This window comes from Somniosus microcephalus, chromosome 4 (assembly GCF_052327205.1).
Source record: "Somniosus microcephalus isolate GS21.2 chromosome 4, FLI_Smic_1.0, whole genome shotgun sequence".
Taxonomy (NCBI): Eukaryota; Metazoa; Chordata; class Chondrichthyes; order Squaliformes; family Somniosidae; genus Somniosus; species Somniosus microcephalus.
In genome coordinates, this window is record NC_140990.1 from 291316598 (window position 1) to 291341155 (window position 24558).

The window sequence follows — 24558 nt, forward strand, 5'->3', positions numbered from 1 at the left end:
AGTCACACATCATCCTTTTTTTTTATTCGTTCCTGGGATCTGGGTGTTGCTGGCAAGGCCAGCATTTATTGCCCATCCCTAATTGCCCTTGAGACGGTGGCGGTGAGCCGCCTTCTTGAACCACTGCAGTCCATGTGGTGAAGGTACTCCCATAGTGTTGTTAGGTAGGGAGTTCCAGGATCCTGACTGGACATATATTGCCAATCTGTCACTGTCACTGGGTCACAACCCTGCAACCCACTACCTAGGATGCTTTGTGGGAGTACTTTCACCATATGGACTGCAATTGTAGAAGAAGGACCACCATCACCTTTTCAAAGGAAACTAGGGATCAGCCCCAAATGCCAACTTGTCAGCGACGGCCAAATGCCAAAGAATGATTAATAAAGGAGGGCTTAAATGATATTGCTACATCATAGCACCTACTCTGATGCAGGTGATACTTTTGGTTGTAGGTTTATCTTATGAAAATATTATATAACAATGATATTTCCAGGTGAAAATAATTGAATTTCATATATATGGACAATAATCAGTAATTTCCCATTTTATTGTCCATTTTTCAAGCTTGCACTAAGTTTGAAAAATGGCTTTAAAAATTGGGGAAGAAAGTGACGGGTTGGGCACAAAATTCGGATCTGTAGCACCTGTTTTTTTGGCGTTATGAGTGCCCTTAGAGGTCCAAAATGGCGTCCACGGCCTGTGCACGCACTTCTGGTGCGAGTCGCGGCAGACGTCATATTGGTGAGGGCGTAAACATGTGCAGTAAGCATCGGCCAGAAGTGTGCAGAGTAGGCAAATCATAACGTCAGTCAGCTTGTAACACTGATGTGACGCCAGCGCTGCCATTTTGGAGCACAATGCTCCAGCTAATGCCCTCTCTTAAGCTCGCACCGCTGAATACGCGTTCAGCTGCAGGAAGGACCCCATGCCGGCGCTATTTACAGGTATCGTCAACTACTTTCAGGTTAATTACTGATTGATTTCTATTGACTGTTGCTACGATTGTACAAGTGTTTGGTGCTTTCTGGAGTTCTTTAATGTTGTCAAAGTCTACAGGGAGTGGTGTGGTAGGTGCTGAAAGACTTTGTCCTGACTTTAAGACTTCTTCACAAACCACTGCTCCACAAACCACTGCTCCCAGACATGGGTGCAGTAGTAGACATTCCCCTTGGAATACAGCATGACTGGGAGAATGAGCAGAGGTGACACAGAGCAGGACAATTTGCTAGAAGAGGAGGGAGGAGGAGGAGGGGGGAGAAGGGCTCTCTGCAGGAGGCCATATCCACCCAGGGTGTTTAGGGAGCAATTCTCCTACCTGAACTTCAGCGAGGAACAATGGGCTCAATTTTGCCAGGCCCTAGGATGCGCGATTGGAGGCGTGTGAGTTGTCAAAATCGCAAAAAATGGCGGGCGGCTCCGATCCTGCCTCCAGCCCACCTCTGAGCAATTTTCCCAGAACTGGGGTTTCAGACCCCGTTTCCATCCCGCCTCCAAGAGGTGGGATAGGCCTTTAAGGCACTTTACAACCAGTTAAGTGCCTCTATAATCCAATTTTGAGAGGCCTTTCTGAATTTAACACTTTTCACCTGTGCTGCACGTCTCCTCTGGAACACGCCAGTTAATCCTGGTGGCCTCACAAGTGGATTGCTTACTAACAGCTGCAGCTCCACCATTAAAAAATGAGTTTTCAGCAATCATCATTTACAGGTGGCAGAACTTTGTTGTCTCCGGTCTGGGGGAACTTTTAGCGGCCTACTCGTTGTTGTGGAAGTTTGGAGCCTGAGACACATCTCCAGTGTGACCTCCTGGGAAACCCCTCTCCTCACCTTGACTGAGCGCTTCCTCAACTGAGGTATATACCAGAAGCATGGGAACCATTTATTTCCTTTCCTCCTGGACATCAGATTTGGACGAAGACCAGCCGTGGCAGCAGCAGAACCCTGAACAGCAGCAACAACAGCAGGAGCGCCAAACTGCTGCTCACCCACCTGAAGCCGCACAGGCAAGAAGGCGCCAACGCATGGAAGCACGTCGCCGCAGGAGATACTCCCAAAACAGGGTTTACAGACAGAGGATGAGCTACCTCAACATGACTGAGCAGCAGTGCCAAAGGAGGCTCAGACCTTCGCGAGAGGTAGTGAGTGACATCTGCGCAATGCTGCAGCAGGACCTGGAGCCCAGAGGAGCAGGTGAACACCCCTTACCAGTGGCCATCAAAGTCACCACCGCACTCAACTTTTGTGCTTCAGGCTCATTCCAGGGATCAGCAGCAGATATCAGCGGCGTCTCCCAGGTGGCCGCACACACTTGCATCACGCAGGTAACTGATGCCCTCTTTACCATCGCGCACAATTACATCAACTTCTCCAAGGATCAAGCAAGTGCAACCGTGCGTGCGGTTGGATTTGCTAATCTGGCAGGCTTTTCAAGGGTGTAGGGTGTCGTTGACTGCACACAGCACCCCATCACAATCCAGGTATTTTTGTCAATCGCAAGGGCTTCCACTCCCTCAATGTGCAGTTGGTGTGTGAGCACAAGAAGGAAATTTTGCATGTTTGTGCCAAGTACCCTGGCAGTTGCCATGACTCCTTCAGCCTGTGCCAGTCTAGTGTGCCTCCGCTCTTCAGTCCGCCAGACCAACTTTTCGGGTCGCTACTTGGAGACAAGGGCTATCCCCTGAAGATGTGGCTAATAACGTCGTTGAGGAGCCCATCCAACGAAGCTGAGGAGAACTACAACTCCAGCCACATTTCCACCAGATCCATAATCGAGCAAACCATCGGCTTGCTGAAGATGCATTTCAGATGCCTTGGTAGATGCAGTACTCAGTAGCCAGGGTCTCCAGAATCGTCGTGGTCTGCTGTGCACTTCACAACATGGCACAGCATCGTGGCTTGCAGATGCCTGAGGTACAAGTGGCTCGTCGCATATCCTCCTCAGATGAAGAGGAGGAGGAGGAGGAAAGCGACAACGAACAGCTTGCGGAGGCGCATCAACCAGCGGCAGCAGCACGCGAGCACATTGCTGCCCGGGATTCAAGGGACGCACTCAGCTTGGCCAGATTTGCTTAGCCTGGCCAATCAAACACTTTTGCCTCGCACCTTGCCAAACACTTTGCCTTCGTACCAGAGCATCGACAATGGCCAAGAACTTGCGGAGTCCTATCACTCTGACCACCATCCTGACAATTGCAAGTCACCCTAAGCCCTCAATGTGGAAGTCCCATTTGCGAAATGACACAGGCCACAACTTCAATAGTTTGCCATCAGAATTTTTTATCACAACAATCAACAGATGGCATTTAAATAATAAAAACAACATAACACCCAAGTGACTACCCTTGTGACTACTTGTGCTTTATCTTCCTCTTATGCGTGCTCCTACGTGGTGCTTCCCCTGTGGCTTCAGCAGATGTGGAGGCCCCTTGCTCACTTTCTTGCTGCTCCTGCCTCGACACCTTTGGCGGGTGTCCTCTGGGATTGCGAGCCTGTGAGGGCTCGGCAACAGTCTGCTGCTCCTGCGGCAGTGCAGGGGCTGAGATGCCGATCTCAGTTAGGTAAGGACTCCGGTGGGGCTCTGACCGAGGGCTCTGCAGTGCCATGGCCATGTGAGCGCTTGGAGAGGAGCCCCCACTTGTTCTCTGCCACCAACATCCCTCTCATGGGTCAGCCCCACTTCAGAGCTAGCAAGTGGCTTGACAGCACCTTGCTGCACTTCAGGGGGGCCAGGAGGACCCGTTTCTGCACTGGAAGTCCTACTCCAGAGGACTTCCATGAAGGTCTGGTTTCTATGCTCAATAGCTGACCATCGCTCCTCAAGAGATGTCAGCCTATTCTGAACAATGACCATGTTTTCCAGACCCTAGCGGCTAAGCTCCTCCATCGCCATAGCCATCCTCTCCTCTCCCGTAGCCATCCTCTCTACGGTAGCCATCCTTTCCACGGAGGTTGCCATCCTTTCCGTGGTGGTGCGTTCATGCGCCAATGCCTCCACAAAGGCTCTGCTCATGTCCGCGATGGACTCCTCCATTCGCTCCACACTCGCAGTGACCCTGGAGACAAAACCTGCCAGAGACTCCTGCACCTGTTCCTGGAGTTCCAGCACCGCTCTCCTTCTGGATGGACCCAGAGGTACGGGGTCGACATGCAGCGGAGCCGAGCTGGGAGCATCCTGCGCCCTCTGACTAGGACTCTCCACTGCTGTCCCTGTCTCCACAATCTGCTGATGCTCACTTGTGAGCTGTGATACACCAGGTGACAACTCTACTCTATGTCCCGAAGGTCCCACCGAGGTGTGAGTGTCTGCGCTGGTGCTGGGTGCGCTTAATTCTGCTGACGCTGTGCCCTCAGAGGTTGCAGCTTCCTCTGAGGAGTCTGGGGGCTCAGGCTGTTCCTCCTGGACAGTGGGGCGTGGGGCTGTCAATGGTCCTGTGGGGGGAATAAAGGAAAGAGTTAGAGATGTGAGATAAACGTTGCATGCACATTGAATTATGCAGATGATCATAAGTCAATCTGTTAGAACATCAGAATCAATATCAGTCACTCATGTAATGTCAATGAGAGAGATGAAAAACTATTCTGTCACCAGCTTGCTCTGATGCGCCCATCTGTCCATCCCCCACTTGCGCATCCTCCTCCACTCCCACGATCTCCGGGGCCGCCTCCTCCGCAATGGTGAGCTGGGCTATTGAGGGTGGCCCTGCTCCTGTCCTCACCCTCTCCCTCATATTGTGGGCTCTCTTTTCCTGCAATGAGGGACACAAGGGGGGTTTGAGTGAGAATGAAGGAGTGAGTGTAGAGAATCCATAGCATAGATGCTTAGAAGGAGACAAAGATGGAGTGAGGTGCCAAGACCAAGGATCTTCCCTGTGTGTTGTAAATTGTTGTCATTGCATCACAGTGATAGGGAGTGTGAGGGCTGCATAGTCGAATAGTTAAGTGAATGTGAACATACAGAGAGGGGGAATGGGTAAGCATGCAGGGATGTAAGGGTGAAGTGGGATGTGGAGGAGGAGGTTGACAAAGCAGAGTGCTGGTGATGAGAGGCGATGGGGATCAAATTGAGGGTCATGGGGATGGAATACTCACTTTTCCTGTGCGGAAAAGGTCATGAAACCTCTTTCGGCACTGCAGCCAGGTTCTGGTGGACATTGAAACCACATTCACCTCCTGTGCCACTTGCTGCCACACAGCTTTAGTCTGTTGTGGAGGCTTTTTCCTCCCTGAAGAAGGAAAGAGCACTTCCTTGTTTGCTCTTGCTCCTTCCACCAGAGCTTGGAGGGAGGCCTCATCGAATCGGGGTGCACACTTTGGTCTGGTGCTGGACATAGTAGCAGTAGGAATCCCTCAGAAGTGTGTTGATAAAGTTGTACGGCTGAAAAAGAACCAAGGCTGCTTGCCGGCCTTAAATCCACTGCATAGATGACATTATCGGAGGCGAGTTTCAGTATGAAAAGACTCATTGGGCCAGGGGTTTCCACACATTGGAAATCAAGTGCCCAATTAGGGCAAAATCGCACTTTTGTCCCGCCTCACATCGGAGGCGGGGTCCTGACACGCCGACCACCTGACGTGCCCCTAGCCCACCCCCAATGATAAAATCCAGCCCAATGTGTGAGACGTCCTCGCTGAAATCTGCCACCTGCTGCAGCCACAACAGCAACCCTCGGAGCAGGGCAAGGATCACATTATCAGTGGCTGTGAAGGTGACCGTGGCGATGAATTTTCATGTGTCTTGATGCGCCTCAATAACTTCAAGACTCAAAGTTAACTGAATAAAACAAGGCTTTTATTAGCAAAGAAAGAAGCCTGTGTCTTCACCTAGCTTCACCTAGCTTTCTGCTGTTCTGCTGCAAGACAAGCCTGGGCTTGTCTTAAGTAGGGCCAGGTATGGGCGGAGCCGACACACCCAATGGGGAGAAAGGGGGCGGTGCACTATATACAATACAAGGTGAAAACACAGGAGCAGGCAATACAATATGTGTAGTTAAATACAGAGTCTGATGAATGACATATTTCATCACATTCACCCCTTCTACAGATTTAGTCTGTCCGGGGGTGTGATAGTCCTCTGTGACCGACGTAACGGTTGCGGTGCCGCGGGTGCCGGCTGGGTGTCCCAGGTGACCTCCTGGGTCTCTGCCGGGGGCGCCACCGGGGTTGTTGAAGGAGTAGGTGGTGGGGGTACCGTTGGCTGGTGTTCTTCCGGGGGTGATGAAAGAATGGTGGGTGGAGTGGGTGGGTAATAGTTGTTGTGGTCGTTGTCGCTGTTGTTACCGGCTGGGGCGAGGTCTTTTATGGACACAGTGTCCTCCCGTCCGTCGGCGTGCCGGACATACGCATATTGTGGGTTGGCGTGGAGCAGGTGCACTGGCTCCACGAGAGGGTCCGTCTTGTTGCCCCTCACATGCTTCCGCAAAAGTACCGGACCTGGGGTGGAGAGCCATGACGGTATGGATACACCCGAGGTGGATTTCCGGGGAAACACAAACATTAGCTCATGAGGCGTGGCATTAGTGGCGGTACACAATAGTGACCGTATTGAGTGGAGCACATCTGGGAGGACTTCCTGCCAGCGGGAGATAGGGAGGCCCTTGGTCCTTAGAGTTAGAGTGACTGCCCTCCATACTATCCCGTTCTCTCGCTCCACCTGACCGTTACCCCGGGGGTTGTAGCTGGTGGTACGGCTCGTGGCAATCCCCTTGGACAGCATGTACTGGCGTAGCTCTTCACTCATGAAGGACGCCCCCCTATCCGTGTGGATATAGCTTGGCATACCGAACAGGCAGAACAGGCTGTTGAGGCATTTAATGACCGTGGCGCTGGTCATGTCTGGGCAGGGGAAGGCGAATGGGAAATGGGAGTATTCGTCCACAATGTTCAGGAAGTAAACATTGCGGTCGACGGACGGTAGGGGGCCCTTGAAATCTAAGCTAAGCCGCTCAAAGGGCCGTGTAGCTTTGATTAGGTGGGCTCTATCAGGGCGGTAGAACCGAGGCTTGCACTCAGCGCAAGTGCGGCAGTTCCTGGTCAGAGACCGGACTTCCTCAATCGAGTAGGGTAAGTTGCGGGACTTTATGAAGTGGAACAGCCGTGTGACCCCTGGGTGGCAGAGGTCGTTGTGGAGTGTCTGTAGCCGATCCCCGGTGGCGTCGGCACACATCCCTCGTGAGAGGGCGTCGGGGGATTCGTTAAGGGCCCCCGGGCGGTATATGATGTCGTACTCGAAGGTGGAGAGCTCGATCCGCCACCTAAGAATCTTATCATTTTTAATCTTCCCCCTCTGTTTATTATTGAACATAAACGCTACCGACCGCTGGTCGGTAAGTAGGGTGAAGCGTTTGCCAGCTAGGTAGTGCTGCCAGTGGCGCACTGCCTCCACGATGGCTTGGGCCTCCTTTTCCACGGAGGAGTGTCTGATCTCGGGCCCCTGGAGGGTCCTCGAGAAGAAAGCTACGGGCCACCCTGCCTGGTTGAGGGTGGCCGCCAAGGCAAAGTCAGACGCATCACTTTCCACTTGAAAGGGAGTGTTCTCGTCCACTGCCTGTAGCGTGGCCCGCTCAATATCCTGCTTAATGCTTTTGAAGGCAGCATGGGCCTCAGCAGAGAGCGGGAAAGAGGATGCTTTCAAGAGGGGGTGGGCTTTATCGGAGTAGTTGGGGACCCATTGGGCATAATACGAGAATAACCCCAGGCACCTTTTCAGGGCTTTGGGAGTGTTGGGCAGGGGCAGCTCCCGTAGGGGGCGCAATCGGTCGGGGTCTGGTCCGATTTCCCCATTCTCCACCACGCTGCCTAGTATGCAGAGGCACGTGGTGTTGAAAACGCACTTGTCCTCGTTGTAGGTGAGGTTGAGTTTTTGTGCGGTTTTCAGAAACCTCGCGAGGTTTGAGTCGTGGTCCTGTTGGTTGTGGCCGCAGATGGTGATGTTGTCGCGATAGGGGAAGGTTGCCTGCAAGTGGTGGTCATCGGCCATGCGGTCCATCTCCCTCTGAAAGACCGAGACCCCATTCGTCACCCCAAAGGGGACTCTGAGGAACTGGTAGAGGCGTCCGTTTGCCTCGAAGGCGGTGTACGAACGGTCCTCTGGTCTGATAGGGAGCTGGTGGTACGCTGACTTGAGGTCGATGGTGGAGAACACCCGGTATTGGGCGATTTGGTTCACCATCTCGGATATGCGGGGTAGCGGGTAGGCGTCTAGTTGGGTATAGATGTTGACTGTTTGACTATAGTCAATCACCATCCGCTTCTTCTCGCTACCCCTCACCACCACCACTTGGGCGCGCCACGGGCTGTTGCTGCGTTCAATAATGCGCTCCTTCAGGAGCCTGTCTACCTCGGTCGCGATAAACCGCCTGTCCTCCCAGCTGTACCTCCTGCTTTTGGTCGCTATTGGCCGGCAGTTAGGGGTAAGGTTCGCGAATAGCGAAGGCGGCTTTACCTTCAGGGTAGCCAGACCGCACACTGTGAGGGGCGGCTGGGTCCCACCGAAATTGAGCGTGATGCTTTGGTGGTGGCACTGAAAATCCAGGCCCAAGATCATGCTCACACATAAATCCTTCATAATTAAAAGTTTAAAATGATTATATACAGTGCCTTTAACGGACAATCGTACCGCGCAGTAACCCGCAATAGTCGATATCTGGGTTTTGTCGGCCATAGAGATCGTGCCCCGAGTAGGGACTATAGTTAGGGAGAGTCGTTGTACCAGATCAGGGTGAATGAAGCTCTCCGTGCTCCCGCTGTCAATTAAACATTTAACCTTGCACCCGTTTACCTCGATGTCCACCATTGATTTGGATAGTGGGTGCGGTCTGGACTGGTCCACTGTGATCGACGCCACTGTAGGGCCCTGATCGGGACAAGATGGTGGGCCACACGAGGCCGGGTAAGATGGCGCCCACGATGTCTGCTCGCGAGATGGCGGACCCCACGAGGTCGGACAAGATGGCGTCCAAGATGGCCGCTCCCACGGCGCGCACACGGCGGTGGCGGTTTTGCCTGTGGGGTTCCCTCTGCACACCTTCCCAAAGTGCCCCTTCTTACCGCACTTACAGCAGGTGGTGCCTTTCGCCGGGCACAGGTTCCTGGTGTGCTTCGGCTGCCCACAGAAGTAGTATTTGGGGCCCCGATGCGTCGCGGCGGTCGTAGGGCTTCTGGGGGGAGAGCAGGGCCCCGACGGTGTTGGGCTACCGGGCGGGGAAGCAGAGGCGGCGTGGGCCGCGCGGCCTGACGAGTAGGAGTCAGAGTTCTTCTGAGCCACATCCAGCGATCGCGCTGTGTCCACAGCCTGTGTCAGATCTAGGCCCGTTTTCTCTAGCAGTCTCTGCCGGATGTAATTAGAGCTAAGGCCTGCGATAAAGGCATCCCGAATAAGCTCGTCTGTGTATACCGTGGCTTTCACGTCTTTGCATTTGCAGTCTTTGCCAAGCACTTTTAGGGTGACTAGAAAGTCCTCTAGCGACTCTCCGGGTCGCTGTGTGCAGGTAGCAAGCAGGTGCCTGGCGTACACCTCGTTGGTAGGCCGCTGATAGTGGGCCTTTAGAATGTTGCAGGCATCCAGGTAGGTGGCGGCGTCTTGGATGAGTGGAAAAACCCGGTGGCTTACCCGATTCTGCAGGATCCCGAGTTTCACATCTCCAGTGGCTTTAGAGGCTGTGACGGCTTCGGAGTTGGCCATAAAAAATTCCAAGCACTGGAACCAGTGTCCAAACCGTGCCGATGCATCCGAAGCATGCGGGTCCAAATCCAAGCGTTCCGGTTTCAAAAGTTGATCCATCGTTAAAAGTTTGCTAATAAAATTGATGCGCCTCAATAACTTCAAGACTCAAAGTTAACTGAATAAAACAAGGCTTTTATTAGCAAAGAAAGAAGCCTGTGGCTTCACCTAGCTTTCTGCTGTTCTGCTGCAAGACAAGCCTGGGCTTGTCTTAAGTAGGGCCAGGTATGGGCGGAGCCGACACACCCAATGGGGAGAAAGGGGGCGGTGCACTATATACAATACAAGGTGAAAACACAGGAGCAGGCAATACAATATGTGTAGTTAAATACAGAGTCTGATGAATGACATATTTCATCACATGTCTGGCTCCTTCCAGGCTGGAGCTGGAGCTATTTGCAACATCTCACATTTTTCCATCCACTGGTGCATAAGATAAGTCACTGAGGCTCTGTATTCCAAGAGAGCTGAATACATTTCATTCTCTCTTGCCAGAGAGCAGCAGGCAGAGTGAGCATGTGGCTTCGCGAGGATTACTGGCTTCCCCATGGTGCAGGGTGTCATTGAATGCATGCACGGTGCTTGGTGGGGGCCTCATATCAATGCTGACATGAACACAACCAAAAGGGATTCCACTCCCTCAAAGTCCAGCTGGTGTGCGACCATAGGCAGCGAATCACACAGGTCAATGCCCGGTACCTGGCAGCAGTCATGATGCCTTCATTCTGTGGCAGTCCGCTGGGCCATCTGCATTTGCGCCACCATGGCAAACCAAAGGGTGGCTACTGGGCGCTATCTGTTGATGACGAGACTCATGACTCGGGTGTGCAATCTACGCACATGTGGGCAGCATGCATACAATGAAAGCTATGCTGCCACACAAAATGTAATAGAGCAAACCAGTGGTGTGCTGAAACAACGCTACCACTGCCCAGAGCGCTCTGGAGGAGCCCTGCAGTACACGGCAGCATGGGTGTCAAGATTCATGGTGGTCTGCTGCATGCTGCACAAACTCACCATCATGAGGGCACAGCCCTTGCCACCAGCTATACAGCAAGCAGCTGAGGAGGAGGAGGAAGGGAGGAGGCAACCTAGACAGCCCTTTCTGGCTGGTCTCTCCATGAACAACTCATCCAACTGTGACCCCAAGTCCCCATTCACCAACAGTCCCACACCTTACCTTCCCTCTGTCACTGACCATCACAGTGGCTTTAATGCAAAATTAAAAGCCAACACAAAATAAACATTCCAAACCAAATTTATAAATTAAAGTATACCATATTGCATACAAACATCAACTAATCACCCTTGTGCATTCCCTTAGTGTCTGTCTTCCATGTGCCTTTGCTTGCCCTAGAGCTCCTACGCAGTGACTGCAGCATGGCTGGTGGAAGGCTGCTGACTTTCAGTGCAGATGGCCTTGGAGGACGACCTCAAGCAGCTCTGAGCCTAGAAGGCCCAGCTTCGGACTGCTCCATCTTGGCCTGGACTGCAGCAGTCTGGGCTGGCTGGCTGACAGGCAACAGCAAGGGCACTGGCGGAGTGGCAGTGGTGGGAGGACGAATGCTGTCACCCTGAGATGCTGCACAGAGCCACTGCCACTCCCGTGGGGGGCGCCTCAGCAATCCTAGTAATCTGCTGAAGGACAGATTGCTGAACTGCTGTGACATCCTGCAAGCCCCTTTGAACACTGGTATCCGCAGCCATGATGGCAGCAGTCTGAGCTTTCACTGCAGCACCCAGACATTGGGTGTCTGCTGCTTGTGCTGCAATGGAAGCTGAGACATCGGCCATCAGATGCTGCATCATGGTTGGGTCCACAAGTGTGCCAATGGAGTTGACCACCTGCTGGAAAGGATGGGCTCCAAGCTCTGCCCAAAGTCCTCTATCCTCTAAATGTTTTAATTTTTTTAATTCGTTTTATGGGATGTGAGTGTCGCTGGCAAGGCCAGCATTTATTGCCCATCCCTAATTGCCCTTGAGAAGGGGGTGGTGAGCCGCCTTCTTGAACCGCTGCAGTCTGTGTGGTGAAGGTACTCCCACAGTGCTGTTAGGGAGGGAGTTCCAGGATTTTGACCCAGCGACGATGAAAGATCAACGATATACTTCTAAGTCAGGATGGTGTGTGACTTGGAGGGGAACTTGGAGGTGGTGGTGTTCCCATGCGCCTGCTGCCCTTGTCCTTCTAGGTGGAAGAGGTCGTGGGTTTGGGAGGTGCTGCCGAAGAAGCCTTGGCAAGTTGCTTCAGTGCATCTTGTAGATGGTACACACTGCAGCCACGGTACGCCGGTGGTGAAGGGAGTGAATGTTTAAGGTGGTAGATGGGGTGCCAATCAAGCGGGCAGCTTTGTCCTGTATGGTGTCGAGCTTCTTGAGTGTTGTTGGAGCTGCACTCATCCAGGCAAGTGGAGAGTACTCCATCACACTCCTTACTTGTGCCTTGTAGATGGTAGAAAGGCTTTGGGGAGTCAGGAGGTGAGACACTCGCCGCAGAATACTTAGCCTCTGACCTGCTCTTGTTGCCACAGTATTTATGTGGCTGGTCCAGTTAAGTTTCTGCGCAATGGTGACCCCCAGGATGTTGTTGGTGGGGGTTTCGGCAATGGTACTGCCATTGAGTGTCAAGGGGCGGTAGTTAGACACTCGCTTGTTAGAGATAGTAATTGCCTGGCACTTCTGTGGCGCAAATGTTACCTGCCACTTATCAGCCCAAACCTGAACGTCGTCGAGGTCTTGTTGCATGCAGGCATGAACTGCTTTATTATTGGAGGAGTTGTGAATGGCGCTGAACACTGTGCAGTCATCAGCAAACATCCCCGTTTCTGACCTTATGTTGAAGGGAAGGTCATTGATGAAGCAGCTGAAGATGGTTGGGCCTAGGACACTGCCCTGGGGAACTCCTGCAGCGATGTCCTGGGGCTGTGATGATTGACATAAGAACATAAGAACATAAGAAATAGGAGCAGGAGTAGGCCAATCGGCCCCTCGAGCCTGCTCCACCATTCAATAAGATCATGGCTGATCTGATCCTAACCTCAAATCTTCTATCACTCTGCATCCACCCGAACCCATGTGATCTCCCGGGAGAGGCGAAAAACCAGATAAAGACCCAATGGCCAATTTGGGAGAAAAAAATCTGGGAAATTCCTCTCCAACCCATCTAGGCGATCGAAATTCTTCCAGGAGATCACTCTGTCCCTATATTTTCTACAGTACTTACCTTCTGTAAATGCGATCTCCACCCCAGCCAGGAACAGGAATAAAACCATCTCCTGAAATCTAACACAGAATTAGAACACAGTAGGAGCAGAACAAGGCTACACGGCCCCTGGGCCCACTCCACTACCCACAGGGCCATGACGATTCCGAACCTAGACTCATGTCCAAATTCCTGCCCACTCCCTGTAACCCTTAATTCCCTTTACTTCTAGGAAACTATCTATTTCTGTTTTAAATTTATTTAATGATGTAGCTTCCACAGCTTTCTGGGGCAGCAAATTCCACAAACCTACCACCCTCTGAGTGAAGAAGTTTCTCCTCATCTCAGTTTTGAATGAGCAGCCCCTTATTTTAAGATTATGCCCCCTAGTTCTAGTTTCATCCATCATTGGGAACATCCTCACCGCATCCACCCGATCAAGCCCCTTCACAATCTTATATGTTTCAATAAGATCGCCTCTCATTCTTCTGAACTCCAATGAGTAGAGTCCCAATCTACTCAACCTCTCCTCATATGACCACCCCCTCATCCCCGGGATTAACCGAGTGAACCTTCTTTGTACTGACTCGAGAGCAAGTATGTCTTTTCTTAAGTATGGACACCAAAACTGTATGCAGTATTCCAGGTGCGGTCTCACCAATACCTTGTACAACTGCAGCAATACCTCCCTGTTTTTATATTCCAACCCCCTAGCAATAAAAGCCAACATTCCATTGGCCTTCTTAATCACTTGCTGCACCTGCATACTAACTTTTTGAGTTTCGTGCACCAGGACCCCCAGATCCCTTTGTACTACAGTACTTTCCAGTTTCTTGCCATTAAGATAATAACTTGCTCTATGATTTTTCCTGCCAAAGTGCATAACCTCACACTTTCCAGTATTGTATTCCATCTGCCAAATCTTTGCCCACTTACTTAGCCTGTCTATGTCCCTTTGCAGGTTTTTTATGTCCTCCTCACTCATTACTTTCCGTCCCATCTTTGTATCATCTGCAAACTTTGATATGTTACACTCGGTCCCCTCCTCCAAATCGTTAATATAGATTGTAAAGAGTTGGGGACCCAGCACTGACCCCTGCGGAACACCACTAGTTACTGGTTGCCAATCTGAGAACGAACCATTTATCCCAACTCTCTGCTTTCTGTTAGAGAGCCAATCCTCCACCCACGCCAGAATATTACCCCCAATCCCGGGGGTAATTACCTTCAATCACCACAACCAACTTCCTTTGTGCTAGGTAAATTACACGCAGTGTCAGTATCTGAGCTAGTGGCTGTGAGTGTGAAATTGAGTGACAGTTTCTTATTGCTCATCAACCTGTTGCTCTTCCACCACTGCCTGGCCACGTGGCAGTTCTTCAGTATCTGAAAGGAGAAAGGCATAAGGGTAAGGTTATGTGAGGTGAGGTGGGGAAAGCAAGAAGTACATGCTAACACCATCTATAGCTTGTAAATCAGAAGAGATTGTGGTGCTGGACTCCTCCATGCTCCTTGACATTGCACACAGGCTTTCTGGCAGCTTTTCCAATGCAACAAGCATTTCTTTATGTATACCCATCAGCCTTCTTCTGTAGGCTGCCCCGTTGAAGTACCCATCTGAGTCCCCTGCAGCAGAATTCCGGTGCGACCTTGCCCACTGGATCCAGGTCCTCGGGGCTTAACATCTGGCATTGACTGCCATGGCTATCGGCTCCCATTGCCTTCTGAGCATTTGTCATGAGGGCCTCTTGGCCCCCTGTGGGTACAATACTTCTCTCCTCCTTTCCACCTCTTCCACCAGGGTTTCCAGTGCTGCATCCGCGAACCTTGGAACATGCTCTTTCTCATGTTGTGCCATTATTCAGTCTTTTCCCATGTAAGAGTGACTTGGACAAGGACTTCCACCACCTGCTCCATCCACAATGCACCTCACCTTCAAGAGGTGCAGGCTAGCTTTAAGTAGTGCAGGCTAGCATTAACTCTAGCCTCTCTCGATTTTGGGCCCCCTGCTGAGGTGTGCAGCCACTCAACAACATGGTCAGCACTGGCTGCACGCTACAATCATGGTAATGAGCAGGCAGCACATTGAACAAGTGCGGGGTAATCGCATATCGTGAGCCCCCCGCCCATTTTCGAGGGCTGTCCAATTTAGTCCTCATTACCTTTTCAGGTTGAACTTGTATAAAAATAGAAAAGCGAGCTCTCCAAGGTAAAATGTTGTAGATCACAAGCAGCATCAGACAAGTGACTTGAATAGTCCCTGAAGAAATCATCTCCCACTTCTCATTATTGTTCCCCTTCTCTCACGTGTGATCCAACTAAATCTAGCCCAAGTAACCCTCTGTGGGATTCTCAGGCATAGACTTCAACTAGTGAGATTTGAATACAAGTCAATTAACAGCCCTTCATTCTCTATTAATACTACTGAGTTGTTTTCACTCTTTATGAATTAGATTGGGGTTGGTACATTTTGTAGTTGGCAAAATCACCTAAATCGCCTTGTGTATGAGCATTTACACAACAGAGTTATAAACCTCAGTTTGGTTAACAAAAAGTAATATCCTAAGTGTTGCGTAGAGATTCCATACTCCTGCACTCACAGTGGGGAGCAACATTCACAGGGAGTGCATCGCAAGCACGTAGCTCGTAATTTTCAGTCTATTAATTTAAATGGGTGGAAAACGCAAGTTGTAGGCCCCTAGTTTCCTGCCAACCACTCCCTGCGAGCACATTTGACATTCACTGTACTGGCAAAGGGGCCTTTATCTAACGTCTCATTCAAAAGACAGCAAATCTGACCATTTCCTCAGTATTGCACTGAAGTCTCACCTTAGATTATGTGCTAAAGTCCTTGAGTGGGGCTTGAACATATAGCCTTCTAACAGAGCATTACCAACTCATCCAAGCTGAGAGAAACCTGTCACTACCAATGCAAGTTATAAAGGGACAAAGGAAAATCATAATAAGATCGCTCGTGCATCTCCTATGGTGCTATTCACTGAAAGTCACAAAGTTACAGGAGATGCTCACTGTTCTACCTGCAACTTTGTGTTGCTGTTTTTCCTCTCTCCACCCAGCTTTCTCTCTCCAACTTAGTTTTTTTCTTTTACATTCTATTTTGCTTCTCTTTATCAGCTTTTCTCATTCTTTCTCTGTCCTTTACTTTCTGTTTTCAGTTGCCTGCTGTCTCTCACTCCCTTGTTTCTCTTTGTATCCTTCTTTTCAGTCTCTCTTTTCATCTTTTGCCCTGTATCTGTGTCTGTCTCCCCGGGAACTATGGGCTTTAGTTGGTGAAAGGTGTGGATGGTGTTCAAGGAAGAATCTAACTAGAGCTGCAGGTGGCACAGTCTTTTAAGGCCATTGCGTAGGCGGTTTTTTACACTCTTTTAACCCAGGTCCTGTCGCTGGTCGCCAAGAGATGTAAATGGTTTTTGATCCTAGCCCAATTGCTAGACAGACGGTTCGAATCGCCCCCGCCTTACGAAAGTTCTATACCCGGGAATTATTATTACGAGTGTAAATGAAATAAGTCACGGACAGGAATGCTTCGGTGAAAAATCAAACTTGTATTTATTTGGTCTAACATACACTGGCTAAAACATGCACTACTAAACAAAATCACAATCCCTGTGGAGAATAAAATCCAGATTACAATCAACATACTTACAGTACAAAACTTGGGACTATAACAAGTAGTAATTCCCTTATTGCTATGGTGGACGCTAATTCCACCCCTACCAACGAATTACCCAGTCGCATAAACCCCTTTCACCTGGCTGAACTAAACACAGCTCCCACCCTCGGAATAGCTCAAAAGCTTCACTTCTGAAAGACTGTGCTTACCCCGGTTTCGATCGTTCTGCTCGTCGGCTTCTCTGGTACTTCTTGTCTTGTTGGAGCAGGAGCCAATCTATAAAATCCATTTGCTTCTGAGCACTCCGGTGCTTAATCTGTGATGAGTCATCCTCAAGTGCAAGATGTGTGTGCTATACGTAAAACATATAGGTCAAATCCAGCGCCGCACGCCAAATCCAATCGCCCCTTAGCGCTGCCGCTAACAGTTAACACCTGGGGCTTTAGCGCCACGCAGATCGTGACGTCAGTGAGCGTGCAACGTTCACTGAGCACTCGATCTGCCAAATTGATTATCGCCCCCTACCTTAGCACCTCGCCCCGACAAAGACAGGGAGAGGAGGCATCAAGCAGGTGGATGGCAGCTCCAGGGGCGCTACTTAAAGGGATCAGTCGCAGCTTTCAGGTTAGTGCTGTTTCACTGCTTCCTTGTCAGTTTGAGATTGTGCAACAGTTTGTTTAAGTCATTTAAAGGTTTTTTTACTTTCAGGAGTGTTGTGGCTACCCAAAATTAGTGACATTTATTCTGACAAGAAAGCAAAGTGCTACACTTGGTTACATTAATGGGGGCTGTACTGGCAGTCGACCTTGCTCTCCATGATGTACTGCGGAGAGAGCGGAGGCTGTAGGGGGTGGTGTGTGAGTTGTTTGTCAGCTTCACCTCTGACTCCTTTGAGCAGTTCGAATCGCTCCCACTCCCTTTTGTTCTAGACTTTGGACTTATTTGGGGGTTGTAATGAACTTGCAACAGACACCTGGGTTGGTCAAAAGAATTGAGATCTTTATTTTGAGACAGGAAAATATACAATACAATAAAACTTATACTCTAAAAGGGTGGGGAACACTCGGAATATGCGAGGGAGAATTACAATCGACAAAAACCCCTTACCCTCCCAACCCCACTATCCTAACTAGGTTGAAATCCAGAGGACCAGGAAATGCTCACCAAACGACTTTCTTGACAGATTGTAGAGGTTCGCGATTTTGGGGTTCTCCTTAGTTGTGGTGGTTGGGGCCTGCCATACCCCGGACGTGGTAGAAGACTGCACCTGCGTTGGGTCTTCAGTTTGGGTTTGTCCGCTGATGCGGTTAGTCGCGCTGTTGGATGTATCGGGTAAGTACCCAATTTTCTTTGGTTAGGGTAAGTTTTAGGGTCTTTTGTGTCAAAATCTTACCCAGGGGTAAGTCAGGCTAGCCTGTAGAGTGGAAACAAGTCTTTGATTTTTGAATTTTCGGTGGTTGGTTTCTTGTTGGTCGCGGTGGCCCTGTATTACCTGGTTGGTGGTAATATTGGTAGTTGTTGGTTTCTTGAAGCCTTTGGTTGCTGCAACTTTCTTTTCCTTCAAGTCTCCGATTCTCCGACTTTCTCTCCTGTACTGAACTCATGCTCTGATGACGATCTTACTGTTGGATTGAGCTGAACTTCTTCTCTGATCTTACTGGAACCAACTGAGCCGACTGCACTGAACTGTTTCTCTGAAAAAGCAGGCCTCAATTATACTGGTTTCAGGCCTGGCTTATCTGACCACCAAATCTCGGGTTTCTTTGTTAAGTTTGGCAGGTTCGTTATTTTTCATAGGTTTTAAAACTTTAACGAGCTTTGGGGATGGTCCATCTACTCTTAACGAGCTTCGGGGATGGTCCGTCTAACTTTAATTGGCCTTTAACTGGTTTCGGGATTGCCTTGAAACTAGTTTAAAAATGCAAAACGTTTGTAAATCTCTTTGATTGGTTTTGGACTACTATTTGATTGTTGTTTCCTGTTGGGCTATGTTCTTTCCTTTGTGTTGCTGTGGGCATGTACTGTTTAATTCATGTACTTTGGCCCTGTGCGTTTCAGCGGGAAACAGGTATTATTGTCTTTATGTAAAGGCTGAGGTGGCCCAGGACATTCCCAGACTGCCCAATATCCAAACTCGGGGGCCCACCCCACCTTCCCTGTGTCACAGCCTTTCGCAAGTCTGAACATGCCTTTTAAACCAGCCAAATCTTCCTTGGGTTTTGATTTTTAAAATCCCTTTTGCCCAATATTCCTTCAAACAGTCCAATATCTCTCCTTTCTCCCTTTGGGGGAAAATGAGTAATTTTGCGATCCTTACAAGGCAGCAAAAAAGATTGGAACATGTGGCCAGCGGGAGCAGGAGGGCCATCTGGGCTCTCAATAGGAGGCCTTACCCTCCGAGGGTATTCTGACAGCAGTTCTCCTACCTCCAATTAAGTGAGGAGCAGTGCATTAGAAGGCTCCGCTTCAGCAAGGAGGTGGTCACAGAGCTCTGCCACGTCCTGCAACCAGACTTCAAGCCTCAGATCAGGGCGACCACGACTCTCAGTTGCAGTCAAGGTCACCCTCAATTTCTTTGCCAGCGGATCCTTCCAGTCTGCCACAGGAGATATAGCTAACATCTCGTAGTTCGCCATCCAAAACTGCATCCGGCAGGTCACAGAGGCTCTCTACGGTAGGAGAAGGGACCACGTTTCCTTCCCCATCACCAGTGATAAGCAGGACGAACATGCATGTGGGTTTGCCAGGATAGCGGGCTTCCCCATGGTGCAGGCGCCATTGATTGCACCCACGTGGCTTTGCGGGCACCACATAACAATCCTGAGATCTTCCATAACCGCAAAGGCTACCATTCACTTAATGTGCAGTTGGTGTGTGACCACAGACAGCGAATCCTCAATGTCGATGCCCGCTTTCCTGGCAGCAGCCACGATGCCTTCATCCTGCGCCAGACCAGTGTGCCAGCACTCTTCCAGTCACCACGTCAAGCTTGCTGCTGGCTGGTCAGAGACAAGGGCTATCCACTCTCCACCTGGCTCATGACTCCCCTCCGCAACCCCAACACTCCTGCCCAGCACTCATATAATGAGAGTCATGCCGCCACCAGGAACATAATCGAGCAGACCATTGGGGTGCTCAACCAATGGTTCCGCTGCCTTGACTGCTCGGGAGGAGCCCTCCAGTACTTGGCTGAGCAGGTGTCCCATTTCGTGGTGGTCTGTTGCATGTTTCACAACTTGGCCACCATGAGAGCCCAGCCCTTGCCACCAGGGATTGCGGGACCACCTCAGGAGGAGGAAGAGGGAGAGGAGGAGGAGAACGAGGAGGACAAGGAGGAAGAAGACGACAAGGAGGAAGAGGAACAGGAGCAAGGGAGGAGGCAGCCACTCAATCAGCCTTCTGGAGGGCAATCCGTGACCACCTCATCAGACTGCGGTTCCAATAAATTAAACCCCAGATCCCCGTTGCTCACCACATCCCCATCATTTCATCCCTGTCGCAGGCCATATCACAGCGCAAAGCTGAAATGAGACACCACAAATTCATCCAAAGCCAATTAATAAATTCATCAATAATCAGTGAACACATATTTACAACAACAATATTAGCTATCCACCCTTGTGCAATCCCTCAGTGTCTCTCGTTACTGTGCCTTTGCCTACTCTAGTGCTCCTGCAAAGTGTTGGCCCACTAGTACATAAGAACATAAGAAGTAGGAGCAGGAGTAGGCCATACGGCCCCTCGGGCCTGCTCCGCCATTCAATAGGATCATGGCTGATCCGAACCTAGGCTCACGTCCACTTCCCTGCCCGCTCCCCGTAACCCCTAATTCCCTTATCAGCTAGGAAACTGTCTATCTCTGTTTTAAATGTATTCAATGTCACAGCTTCCACAGCTCTCTGAGGTAGCAAATTCCATAGATTTACTACTCTCTGAGTGAAGAAGTTTCTCCTCATCTCAGTTTTTGCAGCAGGGCTGGTGAAAGGCTGCTGAGTGTCTGTGCAGGAGACTTCAGATGGCCTTGCAGGATGCCCTCGACCAGCTCTGGACCTGGAAGGCCCGGCTATAGACTGCATCACCTCAGCATGGGCGGCAGCAGTCTGGGCTGGCTGGATGACAGGCAGTGAGAAGGGCAATGGTGGAGTTGCAGTAGTGGGAGCAGGAATGCCGTCATCCTGAGAGAGGACAGCAGGTTCCTGCGCCACTGACCCACTGCCACTCCCCCGGGGCAGCACCTCAGCATCCTTAGCAATCTGTTGGAGCACAGATTGCTGGCCTGCTGTGACACCGTGAAAGCCCCGGTGGACGGTACTCAACCCAGCCACGATGGCAGCAGTCAGAGCTGGCGTGGCATCAAGCTGAGACTGCATGAGAGCAGTCTGAGAATCGATGGCACCAACCATAGACTGCATTACAGCACTAAGACGTTGCGTCGCTGCCGCCTGTGCTGTAATGGAAGCTGCCAGATCGCCCATCACACGCGGCATCAGGTCTGGGTCGCCACAGTCTCTCAGGGAGTCCACCATCCTTTGCAGACTGGAAATGATGGGCTCCATGGTGTGCACAGAGCTTTGTACAATGTTGGAGGCGGACTCCTCCATGCTCCTTACCATTGCCGAGAGGCTCTCGGGCACATTTGCCATTGCACCTAGCATCTCCGTGTGCATGCCCATCACCCTTCTTCTAAAGGCCTCCCCACCGAGGTCCTCATTCGAGTCCTGTGCAGCAGAACTCAAGCGCGAACTTGCCCTCCGGGGAGCTGGCCCCCAAGCTACCCTTTCCCCCTGGCCTTGCTGCAGCCCACTCGTCCCCAGTGCATCACCCTGTACAGATCCCGCTACAATATTAGCCTCTAAAGAATGCGTAGTGCCAGTATCTGAGCTGGTGCCTGTGGGTGAGACATGCAATGACATGGTGTGTTCTTCGTCCTCCTCTTCTCCCGCCTCGCTCTCTCGGGTACCCTCAGGGTCAGGGTGCTCAGCTACTTTCTCATTATCTGCAAACATAAATGCACAAGAGTTGGGTTAAGGTGAGGGGAGGGGGGCAGGAAGGGAGAAATGCATGCATACAGCATGATTAGCTGGAAAATGCGAAAGGCTTGTGGGGTGAGGGGGAAGTGGGATGTGAGAAGAAGGAGGAAGGATCAACATTCCATTGTTGTCCCCAAGGGGTTCAGCGTTGCCAGTGGTCCCGGTGCCCACCACCTGGCGCCCAATGATTGCAGCACTCTTTACTCCAGCTCAGAAAGTGGTTAGGTGTCAGGTTGTCCCCCGCCTGTGTGCTCCTGCTCCCTCCTGTTGTGAGTGTCCTTGGCCTGCAAGAGAAAGGAAAGTGTGAGTGAGTGTGGAGCAATGTGCTTGGGTGATGTGTCTCCCATAGTTGAATAGCTGTCATTGTGTGCAAGGTGTGAGATGTGGGTGTGAGTGGTGGTAGGTCAAGATTCTTGGTGGGTGAGTGCTGGGGGTGTGGTGCTTTGGGCAGTGTGTGCAGACTGAAGTTCAGATTTGTCAAAGCATTGACTCACCCTGACCACACGAGTGAGGTCGTTAAATTTATTTCTGCATTTTGTGTGGGTCCTGGGGACCACAGTGCTGCCCGAGACCTGCTGGGCTACTTCCCTTCAGTAAGACGTGCGGCGAGGGCCACCTGCCACTTGCTGGGTACAGTACCGGTCTCCGTCTCTCCACAGCGAAGACCAACGCTTGGTGGCAGAATCTGTGAGCTCTCTCCCTGGGCCGTTGATCTGCAATAATGACACCTCCTTCAGTGGTTCGGTTCCTTCTCTTTGGCCTTCTGCTGCTTTCTGAGACAGCTGCAGAACCAGCAATGCTGAGAATGAGGTTCTTCAGCATGATTGAACCTCCCCTTTAAGAACTGGAACAAGCCTGTGGCAATAATGACTAGTGATTAGACTGCACCTGAAATTGCTTAAAGCTTTGAATGCAACGCCACTGAGCTAGATCATTAGCACTTGATTTAGCGCTCCAGTCCTTTCTTTGAGCGTGCAGTCTGAATCATTAGCGCCTGGCACTAAATCTCTAACTTTTCAAAAGTTAGCACCCAATCCTGGGCTATAATGAATTTCTCCCCCATCATCTCTTAAAATGCATCTCTGGTTGAAAACATATGGATTTTGTATTCAAAAACACTTCATGAATTTTAATGGCTTCAAGAATTGTATTAAATATGAGAGAGGTTGAATATCCAGCTCTCGCTACAGGAATGACAGAAATGAATTCAAATTTAATGAATAACCTCCTACGGCTATCATCAACAAGATTGTTTTAGAATTACAAGAGTAAAGAGTTGTTTTGCTTCGATAACCACTGTAGCACAGTTCTGTTAATTAAAATCTGACTGATTGTTTGCACAGCGAGGGTGTTGACCAATGTCTCTCTGGGGTTCGTGGTGACATTGCCCTTGAATTTTGTTAACTCAACTATGCACAGCGATTAAAAGTGCACAGTGAACTATATCCATTAAAGAAACAAATCTAATTTAGTGAGTTCAGCTGAATCAGTGAAGCCAGATCTTTAACTCTTAAAAATCAATATTTTCTTCCACCAACAAGCAAAGCTAGGAATAGCATTGCTTTCTCTACCATGCATATTTGTAGACATCTCCGGTAAACTTTGGAAATTATGGGCAGATGTGATATCAGTTTTTATTCATTTGCTGAGTTGTAATACTTTGTATTGACTTTTTTTAAAAATCCTTTAAGTGGTGTGATCAGTGCGGTAGTGTAGCATTTTTCTGCACCAAGGGCACTGTGCAACAGATTGCTAGGATGGGATTTGTGCTTGTGATTTTTCCCCACGGTGAGTTCTTAATCTCAGCCAGTCTGTCAGTGGGAGGTAGTGACTGGAAAATGTCTGCTTCCCTACAGAGAGTAGTAAACTCAAATGACAAGTCATTCTGGGTCAGTGCACACTTTTCTTATTAAGCAGAACTGGTTGACATCAGGGATAAGATTGCCTGCCTACCATTTTTGCATGAGAGTATTGCCTAGTGTGTGTGGTGGGGGCGGGGGCAGGGGAGAGAAATAACTAAAAAGGTGATTTGTTTTTAAATTGCACCATAATCTTTCTCTTTTACTTTAATGTCCAGCTACAACGTTAGCAAATTCTCTGACTATTTTTCCATTACTTTGATTTTCTTCAGGTAATTCTTCTTTTGCCAAACAGTCTCGCTACAGAATTATCATCCAGAAGCCTGACAATCGAGGACAGGAGTGTCCAGATACTCTGTATGAAGAAAGAGAATGTGAAGCACTTTCTCTTTGCCCAAACTATAGGTAAAAATAGTTGAACACAAAAAGTGGATTGGAATTTTATTTACCACTCTCAACGGGCTCTCAGTATATGAGTCAAAGAATTAGTTATGGATTTAGAAGTCACAAAATAATTTTTTTTTAAAGTGCAAATCATAAAGGCGATTATTTACTAAAACAGTGGCATAGTTTACTGATACTTCAACGTACTCCATTCACTAATCTCATAGTACAAACAACTTTAACACAGACAATGCCATTATATCTGATGATGTGTTTCAAAAAGATTGCTATATCAGTGATAGACTGGTAATATTGTAGTGTAGATTTTAACAATCACTTTTATCTCAAACATTTGTATGAAGGGAAATAACATGTATGTCAGGCACATGTTAGATACGCAAGTTGTTCAATTGGTGAACCATTGAACAGACACAATTATGCTGTAACATCATGCCAACCAGCTTAATAAATACCATATCAAAAAACTGCAGATTTTTAGTTTTTGTTAAATGAGTGCATGTAATAAATATATATTTCATAAAAGTTTTTAAAAAGGAGCTATTTTGCAGAATAATCTTAATCACATGAATACACAAAAATAATTTTAAAAACCACAGCTGGCGTTTACATTTGGTTTTGGTGGGTGTCAGCCGTGGCTCAGTGGATAGCACTCTCACCTCTGAGTTAGAAAGTCATGGGTTCAAGTCCCACTCCAGCACTTGAGCACATAAT

At 49.6% G+C, this 24558-nt stretch overlaps 1 protein-coding gene across 2 annotated transcripts in view; it reads left to right on the top strand.

Moving 5' to 3' along the window:
- Positions 1–24558, top strand: part of thsd7ba (thrombospondin, type I, domain containing 7Ba) — a 1218118-nt gene that overhangs the window by 723946 nt on the left and 469614 nt on the right. For both annotated transcript variants that reach the window (XM_085986643.1, XM_085986644.1), the window contains exon 12: positions 23715–23847. In XM_085986643.1, coding sequence (XP_085842769.1) covers positions 23715–23847 — 133 coding nt within the window. The remainder of the gene's footprint in view (positions 1–23714; positions 23848–24558) is intronic.